The sequence below is a fragment of the Anguilla rostrata genome, chromosome 2 (assembly GCF_018555375.3).
Source record: "Anguilla rostrata isolate EN2019 chromosome 2, ASM1855537v3, whole genome shotgun sequence".
In the NCBI taxonomy this organism is placed as follows: domain Eukaryota; kingdom Metazoa; phylum Chordata; class Actinopteri; order Anguilliformes; family Anguillidae; genus Anguilla; species Anguilla rostrata.
The window spans coordinates 72,990,723-73,001,949 of NC_057934.1; the positions used below are offsets into that span (position 1 = coordinate 72,990,723).

An 11,227-nucleotide genomic window follows, 5' to 3' on the forward strand; every position below is an offset into this window, starting at 1 on the left:
CTAAACAGATCTATTGCTAGTAGAATGCATTGACAGAGATAGTATTGGCTTTTAGCATCTGTGCATTTTTATTGATCCAGTACATTTCTCATACAATACACAGATTTCTTGATTTTTGCAGTAGACATGACTTTTATGGAGATTCAGTAATTGCCGTCCAAATCATGAACGTCCACGCTTGCAGATGTATGACGTGTAATGTGTCAAGTTGTATTCAATAAAACAATACAATAACAAAAAAATGAACATTTGCCTTTTCACTCACTCAACGTTGTTTTGCTGGGTAAACTAATTTTGGCATCCACACAAAGGTGATTGGGCCAGAGATACAAATACAATTCAAAATACAGTTACTGTCTTGAGGTTGAAAGCTTTGAGGTGTACGCACAAGAAGGGTGCAGAATCAACGCAACTCTTCACAACTCCTAAACTCTTCACATAGCTCAGGAGGTAAGACCGATTGTCTGGCAGTCGGAGGGTTGCCGGTTCAAACCCCGCCCTGGGCATGTCGAAGTGTCCTTGAGCAAGACACCTTACCCCTAACTGCTCTGGCGAATGAGAGGCATCAATTGTAAAGCGCTTTGGATAAAAGCGCTATATAAATGCAGTCCATTTCACACTTAAAGACTGAAATTAGCATCCTTGAAAGTTGTCAAGCTCAGAAACCATAACAAAACTGCTTTCAAAAACATACATATTTGTGCTGAACATTATACAAACATAGGAATATGTTAACAGCACTATGAAAGCTGTGAAACACCGACGCACATCTTGGCAGTGTCCATAAAAGTCCATTACAAATGAACCAGGGGACACCTGCTTTCTGAGGCAACCAAGAGTTCCAGACCGGCTTTTGTCCGGTGCTTCGTCGCAGACCTGCTTGCCATGGGTGTCCCTACCAGCAGTCCAAAGACTGCAGGCAATATAGCTCTGAGGGTCATTAGCACACACAAGCCCCTACAACTCGTCAAGGTACCGGTCAGAGTAGAGGGCAGAACACTCTCAAGGTATTGGGTAATACAACTGACGGACATACCGTGTAACCAATCAAAGAGCTAGAATAAGCAGCTACGCTGCAACGAACAGGAAGTGATAAGAGCAAGGTTGGTGGACTGCACTTCGTTTACCGCACATGCCATGATGTTATTGTGAAATTAATAAAAACCACTCGTTCTGAGTTCAAATAAGCTGCATCGGCCAGAAGTCTATCTGACAAACACGGAACTATTTACAGGGATAAGGCGTCCGCCGCCCAGCAGGTGGATCAGCGTCCTCCTGGGCACTTCGCTCCTGAGCGCCCTCCTGGACGCTTCGCTCCCGAGCGCCCTTCATCTCTGCCAGCCACTCCTCCACAGACCTTCCGGCGGCGGCGGCGCAGAAAGACACTTTGCCGAAGCGGCTGTGCCCGAACTCCCGCCGCTTCGGCTGTTTGCACTGCGCGCAGATGTACTCCACCGGATTCCGCCGCTTTGGCGGAATGGCGCCTCCCGCCCTCGCTCTCTCCGCCTCTTTGCGCCGCCGCCACGCTGTTGTCCGCGGAACGGGCGGTGGCGTGGCGGTGTCGAGCTGGGCTGGGACGCCGGAGGATGGCAGGATGTGCGCGTGGGCGATCCGTCTGTGCTGGGTGGCCTGGCGCGACCGGTCTTCTGGGGTGACGAAGACGAATGGCGGCTGTCCGCTCACCTCACCCCGAAGGAGCTGCCGTGGCAACGGCTGGGAAGCGACAGCCGGAGTAGAGGGAGCCACCACGGCCTGCTCCAGCACAGTTCTCTCCCACTCCTTCTGCCTCCGGGAGAACCTGAGAGTGATAAACCACAGGTTTTCAGCATGTTGACGGACAAAAAGTTACACATTTTGAGAAAGACTTACAGCGAACAGTTTGTGTGTCAAGTCACCACTTACCACTGGGAGAGAGTGCGCTGGTTCAGCTCGAACAGTTGCAGTGTGGTCTGGGCCATCAGCCTCGGGTTGTCCAGCACGAGCTCGCGGATGTGGGTATAATCCGCGAGCACTGCCGCCCACCGCGTCCTCCGGACTCCGCTGGACGTGTATCCGGTGGGGTGCAGGCGGCAGAGCTGGCTGCAAATGGCCTCCACCAGGCGACTGGCGCTCGGCCAACTTGCAGGACCCGAGGCTTGTCCAAGAAGGCAACTGTAAGGGGGGGGTAGGATATGTGAAGATATAATGTGACATATCTCTTGACACTAAAGGTTTGTTTACAGACAGTGTGTCATTGAACTTACCGTTGGAGACTCTCCTTTCCTGGCATGACAGAGGTCTTGCTCTTCGTTGCCTTGAACCGCCCCTTCACGAGCCTCTCCTGGTGCCGGGAAGGGTAGACAAGCCGGCTTTTGTCTGCGTCTGGGAGAGCGGTCCACAGACACACCAGCTTGTCCACCTTGGCGTCCGACACGAAGTCCAGTTCCCGCAAGTCCACTAAGGCACTGGCCAGCCGGGTAACGTGCTGGTAGCCCAGCTGTCCGTCAGGGCCTGCGGACTCCTGAAAGCAGGCGGAGTGTGATTTTTATTTAATAACGCATGCATGTCTTGAAATGCAACAGTGCCATTATTTGTCATAAAACAGTCCTGCTGTGTTAGTACAGTTTGCATGAATCATTATTTACCTCAGAGTCTTCCCCGGTGATAACCGGTGGAGTGAGTACCCGGGGAAGATCCTGGACATGCTTGTTTCCATTGATTACGTCACAGTGAGGATTTAAATTACTCCGTTGGGTCAGCATTGGCCCTCCTGTATATTTCCATGGTTCAGTCTGGTCTTTGTGATCAACACCAGCTCCAGTTATCACAGTATTCATGAGAGCACTCACTAAACCTTCACTGGATTCACACTTCATTTCATCAGATTTAATATTAACACATATAATATCCTGCAAGTCACTGATGTGTTCTGCCTGACGGTATCCTCCATCATCAGCTTCTGTTTTGATCTCGTCAGGGTGCAGATGGGTTACATATCCCAGCTCTGCACTGTCGAGGCTCTCGGTCTTAATAAGATTGCCAGTGTGGGAGGAGCCCAGATCAGTTTCTATTTTAATCAGTGATGTGTGTGTGTGGTGTACATCACTGACCCTGCTGTGTGCTGTAACACACTCTGGCTCAGGTGTGTTGAGTCCTGGCTTTTGATTTAAATCCGAAGAGCTAAATAAAGAAATAGAGCATTTACTTTCCATCATCTGATTACAACAGAAATGCCCGTATAATCGACAGATTGTTTGGTTACCGACACACTTGTATTGACATACACAGCCTATCCTACTCAATTGTAAAACACCGTAATCAATTTCGCATGTCACAAGAAATAAAACAAAAGTGTACCGTGGCTGGCATTGCACTGAGTTCGGCTAAACGGTCAGTGCTCGCTAGCGAAACGCATATTTGTTAGTAAAATAAAGAATTAAAAAATTTAAAAAATTTCATTAAAAAAACTTCACGTTGCAAAATATTAATGGCAATGAACGACACGTTCATACCTTATTCTCTTTTCAACGGGGGTGCTAAAACAGTACCCTGATATTTTCGTTCGCATTCACACCTTACAGTATAGATTAACACTCACACACCAGCAATTTCCGTAAAGCAAGCTTCAGTTCTTCTTCTGGTGATTTTCCGGCGGTGCCTAAGCTAACATGCGTATTACTGCCCTCCACTGGTCAAAGTAATAATATCAGCTCGCGTCTTGGTCCATTAAATCATTACACCAGGGAGGCCAGTATCGTATGAAAACTGTATAACTTTTCATAAGAACCCTTAAGTAATAAACAATTAACCCCATCATTTGAGAAACCATGGAGGAACTGTCAGATAAGGAACTATTTGGCGAACTTTCTTCTCTCTGATCTCTATATCAATGACCCTACCAAAGCTCAGTATCTTTCTTGTCTTTCTCCCAGCAAGGCTCTAACACACTCCTTTTTGGGTTTTGATCACTGTGACTCTGTGGATGTACCCTCTAATTTAATGACAGCTGAAAGCTGAAATTCAGCTGAAAGCTGAATGCTTCTCCCAGCTCCATTTGTACTGCTGCCCCTGGAGTTGTTCTGATTGCCGCGCTGCATAATCTTAACACCTGATACTGTACTGTCTGTATGTGACTTCTTTAGCCAACTGTCTGCTACAGATCCATATACTACACACACACATTATCAAAAACTGATATAATTAATCCTTTATATGTGGCTGCAATTGCTGTTCTGTCTGCTCCCCATTCTGTTGCTTCTAAACTTCTCACTACATTTAGTCCCTTTTTACATTTATCAGTTATCTTCTGTATATGAACTGCTCATGTTAATCACTCATCAAACTATAAACCTAAATGTTTGAAATGTTTAACTATTTCGAGTTCTTGCCCATATAAAATTAATTTGATCCCCTAACTTTTGTCTTGTAAAAAAGAGTATTTTTGTTTTATCTACTGAAAATGTAAAACCCCATTTCAATGACCAGTCTTCTACTTTACCAATCACTTCTTGTAGCTTCTTTACTATGAATGTGGTGGAAATTCTATCTACATCCACCGGCGGTGAGAAGAGTCAAAAGACTTACACACAATATTCTTTTCAAGCTTTAATGTTTGCAAACATAAGCTTATCCTGAGAACTCTTATCTAGTGCTCTGAGACACAGCCCAGAGACTTCCTTTTTTATAGCATAATCAGCGACAGGCTGTCATTAAAAACTGATAAACAGGATACCAATGCATACTCAGTAATATTAATTTTAGAAATGACATTTCGGCAGATGTGTGCGGTGGAGGCTCGTCTATCTCTTGATCTTTCTTTTCTCAGAAATGTCTTACACAAGAGAGCAGGCAGGTGTTTGTGGTCAGCACATCCTGTAGCACATCTCTGCTGCAGGCCTCTTGCACACACACACCCTTGCAAAAACGCAGACATGACATACATATCTTCACTTTGAATTTTACAAACACAATGAGCTCTGCATTTCTCCCTCTTTTCCACTTTGCGACATTGTCAGCATACCTTTATATATGTTTGAAAACATCACTAATCATAATTGAAAACAAAAAGGACTAATTACATTTCATTGTGGAGTACCATTTTCCAAAGTGTACTTCCTAGAATAATTATTTTCATATTATTATTGTTGAACTCAGTTAAGATTTCTTTTGATGCTTTACTATGATGATATAGCATAATATAACAAATGTGATCTCTGCCCGATGATGTTATCTCAATTTCATAATAACACATTTATACTCCGTCGAATTCAAAAGAGAACTCACAGAATCATTTGTTTCCTCATTCTGCCCTTCTGTTCTGCTATTTGCTATAATGGTGGCCTCCCAACCCCTTTTACTCTCTTCACTAAGATTATCAGAGCAGTGCACTTTCACAAATGTCTCTGCAAGCATTTCAGCCCTCTCCTCATTACACGCTGCTATTCTTTCTTCATTATCTAAAACTGGGTATCCAAATTATCTCCCTATCCTATTCGTTTTCCTTTTTTTTTTTTTTTTTTTTTAAATATTTCCCAATTTTTCTCCTACTGGAGTTCCTCTACCGACTAGGTAACAAAAATTACCCCCAAAATTTTGCATTCTGTTGTGCGGGGACGGGAATCCCCACCCTGCCCGCACGCACACAACACCTGCGTGGGTCTCCGGATGGCGGATGGAGCCACCAGACCCGTGAACAGGGCCGGCAGGAGCAGCCAGTCTTACTCCATCTCTCCCCACTCAAGCGTGGAGGACAGTCTAAAATGCGTAAAATGTGCTTTATTTTGAAGCTCAGTCCAAGAACGGAATAGGAAGTTATGTATTGTGGCGCACATTCACGGGTTCAGCCAACTTTGCTGAACTAGATCATACGTTTCATGGTTCACGCAGGATTCACCTAACCAGAGTGTCTTCCGCCGTTGTGAATTAAGCTACATTACAAAAGATTGAGTTGAATTGAGTTATCAACGAAGGGGTAAGTTTTATTTCCGTAATCTTGATTTCGGTTAGCGTCCGTCAAGTCGGATTGTTTTCCATTCACTAATGTTAGCATAAAATGTGTTTGCTCATTTGGCAGTCGCTGTGGAAAATAATCCCTCTAAACATGAAGGGCACCTAAGTAAGATAAATTAACACTGTGTTAAAATTCTGGGATTGTAGTAGCCTACCCACCGAGGTTAAGAAACATTGTTTTAGTTAACTTTGCTGATGTAAAGGCTGAATACTTATCACTATCACTACTACAATACATGGACATTGGGGATGCACTAAGAAGAATAAAGGGGAAATTTAACTGATAAGATAAATATCTTGACGGTTTTATATTATTGGCGTGGCATTTGCGAGGGACAGAAACAGTCCATAGAAATGACAGGGGAAGCTAGCTATCGCTAGTTAGCTATCACTGTAATGTGCTGTTAAGACGGTAAACAAACTGCACAAGTACACTCCTATCAACATCATCAGAGTCTGGATATCTTATTTTCAGTTTGTCCTACAAGCGATACAAAAACTCTTTGCATTTGAATGGATCTCTATGGGAATTGGGGGTGGGACTAGATTCAGCTGTAAATTATGCTGATACAGTATGGAACACATTTGTTGGCTAAATGGCTTTAAGTCATCAAGGGTCCAAGGTATCAAATGAGCCTCAAACCACCGTGCTGCTGCCAGATATGCAGTAGATACTACAAGCATTGTTTCTCCTGATTATTTTTTACATTGAGTTCAACAGGTAAATTAATCATATTGATAGGTCACAGACATCAGGAAGTCATGGCATGCAAATGATATGCAACCAAATACAAAACATGACTCTTTTATTTGACATTATGTTAATTTATCTACTGTATAAGTGAATTTCCCTGTTTCTAGCTTTTCCCCAAACAGTTCACTGCAGCAAAAGTAAACAAGCAAATAGTGGCACAGGAGGTCTCAGGAGTGCATTTGTTTAATTCTTACTAATTTTATGACCAATGATTTATTGTTAAAACCATTAAAAGCTTTTTTTTGTTGCCATTTTGGGCTTGGCCCATTTTTTTTGCCCAGGAGTGTACCACCCATCGGTAATCGTGGTGCCGCCACGCAGTTCAACCTCGAAACTGAAGCACTGAAGTTGAACTGTAAAACTGAAATGTGTGATGAACGCAGCTTGTTGAAAAGCATGACCTGCTTGTTTCTTTTGATGTTCTAACATTTTAATTGCAACAATACTTTCGGCATGGTAGGAACCCATAATTGTGGAAGGGCATGCACAGGCATACAGAATTATGGTGCTAAATGGCCTGGAGGGGGCGCTTTTTTCACAATACTGATTGGCATTGGCTCCATAAATTTGTATTGTCTGAAATTTGACAGGAACCCTCATACAGCTTCCCTGCAACAGTCCCAAAAAGCATGTCCCCCTCAGTCCAACATACTTAAAGAAAACTGAATATGAATGTGTACAATGTATTTAGCCTCACCTCCTTTAAATCCTGCCTCTATTAACATTTTTTAAATGTATTAATTGAAGGCTGACTCATGTAAGTCATGTGCATCAAATTTTGTCCTACTACTACCCTAGGTGATACTACATCACCTCTTAAGTTGCAATTTTCAAATTATTGCAGATGTACCCTTACATACAATATAGGCCTACACCAGGTATGAATGATATTTGGATTAGGTTTACAGTCCATGACAAAGGACTGACCAATGCACTACGACTCACTCTTGATGCTTGGCCCCCGACATCGCTGCTCTCAGCTATATTTTCCTCTGTTTCATGTGGTAGGAGTTTTTTTTTTTTTCTCACACACAAAACTGAAACAAACACAAATGGAAACCTTCACATTTTCTGAGGCACTTCAGAAAGGGCTTTTTCCAGCTCTGCAGTTATTAAACACGAATACTAATGCAAAAGTGGCAATAGAAATTAAAACTGTATTTTTAAATTGATTTGGGTCTTTGTATCACCCAGGGAGGGAGGAAAGGTTTCTCCCACCTCATAATGGAAGAGCGCCCCCTGTTGTCAGTCAGGCATCTCCAGGACTGCAGAGTGTAAAGAATGTGTCAGCTGCTGCAGTAGGACCTGTTTGATTCAGGCTTATTCCCTTCCCCTGTTTCCCTCCAGGAGCTGCACTTCTGCACACCTTTGAGCAGCAGTATGATAGAGGCAGGAGTCTGTCTGAGACAGGACACTGAGACAACACTACCAGAGCTCACTGAGCAGCACAGGATCAGACAGAAAGAAGAGGAACTCAGTGGACTGGAGTCTGTCCACATGGCAGAGTCAGAGACAGAGTGTGCTGCAGCAGGACTCAACACACTGGAGCCAGAGTGTGTTACAGCACACAGCGGGGTCAGTGATGTACACCACACACACACATCACTGATTAAAACAGAAACTGATCTGGGCACCGCCTACATTGGGGATCTTATTAAGACAGAGTGCCTAGACAGTGTAGAGCTGGGATATGAAGCCCATCTGCATCCTGACCAAATCAAAACAGAGGCTGACGATGGAGGATACCTTAAGGCAGAACACATCAGTGACTTACATATTAAATGTGTTCATAAAGAATCTGATCAAGTGAAGTATGAATCCAGTGAAAGTTTAGTGAGTGATCTCATGAATACTGTGATGAATGGAGCTGGTGTTGATCACAAAGATCAGACTCAACCATGGCAATGTGCAGGAGAGCCAATGCTGACCCAACGGGGGAATTTAAATCCTCACTGTGACGTAATCAATGAAAACAATCTAACCAGGATTGTCCCGAAAAGCACAAACGACAACGCCAAACGTACACATTGTCAGAGATTGAATTTGATAACTGAAGAACAGATGATGATTAATTCACAAAAAAGCCCAATACTTTTGAAGACAATGCATAGAAATGGTGACATTAATACAGGCGAAAAGTCATATAAGTGTACACAATGTGAGAAGTGTTTTGATAGCAAATCCGGTATGAAGAAACACATGACAGTTCATGTAGGTGAAAGGCCCCACAAATGTCATCAGTGTGGGAAATGTTTCTTTAGACTACATGATTTAAATGTACATCTGAGAAGTCATACAGGGGAACGGCCATACAAGTGTTCAGAGTGTGAGAAGTGTTTTACTAGAAAACATGTCTTAAAGATACACTTTAGAATTCATACAGGCGAAAAACCCTACACATGTATTCAATGTGGGAAGTGCTTTTCCACTATATTTAATTTAAAGAGCCACCAGAGAATTCATGCTGGTGAAAAGCCATACACATGTATTCAATGTGGGAAATGCTTTTCCAAAAAATACAATTTAAATAGCCACCAGAGAATTCATACAGGTGAAAAGCCTTACAATTGTCCACAGTGTGGGAAGAATTTTTTCACAAAACCTTGCTTCAGTCACCACCAGAGGCTTCATATGGGTGAAAAGCCCTATAAGTGCACCCAGTGTGGGAAGGGCTTTTCGAAGAAATCGGTTTTAAATCGCCACCAGCTAATTCATACCGATGAAAAACCCCACAAGTGTCTCCAGTGTGGGAAGTGTTTCTGTAGACTACAGGATTTAAATGTACATCTAAAGATTCATACAGGTGAACAGTCATTCAAGTGTACACAGTGTGAGAAGTGTTTTACTAGAAAACATTCATTGAAGACACACCTTCGAATTCATACAGGTGAAAAGCCCTACAAATGTATTCAATGTAAGAAGTGCTTTTCCCATATATTTACTTTAAGGAGCCACCAGAAAATGCATGCTGGTGAAAAACCTTATAAATGTGTTCAATGTGGGAAGTGCTTTTCCAAAAAATTCTATTTAAAGAGGCACCAGAAAATTAATTCTGGTGAAAAGTCCTATAATTGTCCACAGTGTAGGAAGAATTTTTTCACGAAGCCTTGTTTCAGTCACCACCAGAGGTTTCATTTCGGTGAAAAGCCCTATAAGTGCACCCAGTGTGGGAAGGGCTTTTCGAAGAAATATGTTTTAAATCGCCACCTGCTAATTCATACCAATGAAAAACCCCACAAGTGTCTCCAGTGTGGGAAGTGTTTCTGTAGACTACAGGATTTAAATGTACATCTAAAGATTCATACAGGGGAACGGCCATACAAGTGCTCAGAGTGTGAGAAGTGTTTTACTAGAAAGGATTCCTTAAAGACACACTTTAGAATTCATACAGGTGAAAAACCCCACAAATGTATTCCATGTGGGAAGTACTTTTCCACTATATTTAATTTAAGGAGCCACCAGAAAATTCATACAGGTGAAAAGCCGTACAAGTGTACACAGTGTGGGAAGTGCTTTTCTCGGATATCTCATGTAAGTAGCCACATGAGAATTCATACAGGTGAAAAGCATTCTGCATGCATTTAAATTACCATCAGAATGTTCCTGAAAGTGAAAACAACTAGCCAGCTTGCTAGACAGTAGAACCGTGGTAGCACCTAGTTGTAGCTAGCTACATGGGGCACTGACTAACTTTCTGAACAATACAAGCATTTGGTGCACTCAACTGTAACATTAATGTAATTAAGTATATCTGGCTAGCCACAATTTCTGACTGATTGAAATCCAAAAGTCTTGCTAGCAAGCTTACCAGCTAGTTTTGTCATAGTTACAGTCAAGAACTGTCATGCACTGTCAGCCTTTCTGTGGTTGTAGCTAGCCAAACTGGTTACTGTTTTTAAGAAGATGGGCAACTGACTAACTAAATAAAAAGAAATGTGGTCGGTAACTGTAATTTGAGTGTTGTTCAATGTAAACGGCTGTCTTCTGAAGCCGTAAATTACCTTGCTATTGTTCCTAGCTATTCTTAGTCGGTGGTGAAGTCCTTTAGCACATATTACCCTGATCTCAAGCAAAATGCATAAAATTCATCCTTGAAAAGTGATGGTTGCAGACAGTTACAGCTAATAAAATTCACTTGGATGTATCTCATTGATTTGCCTTGAGAGCCTGTATGGTACATGAAAGAAACCAAAAGATTTAATCAATGTTAATGTTTTTTAATTCAAATGAAAACATATAATTTGCTTTATATTATTGGCTATGTATACAGTGTACAGTAAATAAAATAAGAGCTTTTGTCACCTAAATGCAACATTGACTTATTTTTTTTATGAATTTTTTTAAATGAATACATTTGCCGTCATGAAATGCATATGGGTGGCCGTGAGTGAGTTTTGGTAAAGAAAATATAAAAGCGTAAGAAAACGTTAGTGTAAAAGAGGAAATTATCTGCCTGAGGGTGAGGCAGGATTCAGTCCTTCAACC

The 11,227-nt window shown here is 42.3% G+C and overlaps 2 protein-coding genes across 5 annotated transcripts in view; one reads left to right on the forward strand and one right to left on the reverse strand.

Annotated features, from left to right (window-relative positions):
- Positions 1–11,049, forward strand: part of LOC135249380 (zinc finger protein 260-like) — a 115,519-nt gene extending 104,470 nt beyond the window's left edge. For 3 of the 4 annotated variants that reach the window (XM_064324958.1, XM_064324961.1, XM_064324960.1), the window contains one exon: positions 8,090–11,049. In XM_064324958.1, the coding sequence (XP_064181028.1) occupies positions 8,090–10,327 (2,238 nt within the window). In that variant the 3' untranslated portion in view covers positions 10,328–11,049. Of the gene's footprint in view, positions 1–5,490; positions 5,951–8,089 lie in introns of those variants that run through there. The other variant, XM_064324959.1, reaches the window with a different exon arrangement.
- On the reverse strand, positions 793–3,484 carry LOC135249417 (uncharacterized). Its single transcript, XM_064325053.1, has 4 exons — positions 2,625–3,484; positions 2,244–2,500; positions 1,903–2,151; positions 793–1,798 (listed from the first exon to the last, which is right to left on the reverse strand). The coding sequence occupies exons 1-4, from the start codon at positions 3,192–3,194 to the stop codon at positions 1,225–1,227; spliced, it is 1,650 nt and encodes a 549-aa protein (XP_064181123.1). The 5' UTR covers positions 3,195–3,484; the 3' UTR covers positions 793–1,224.
- Positions 11,050–11,227: the final 178 nt, after the last annotated feature.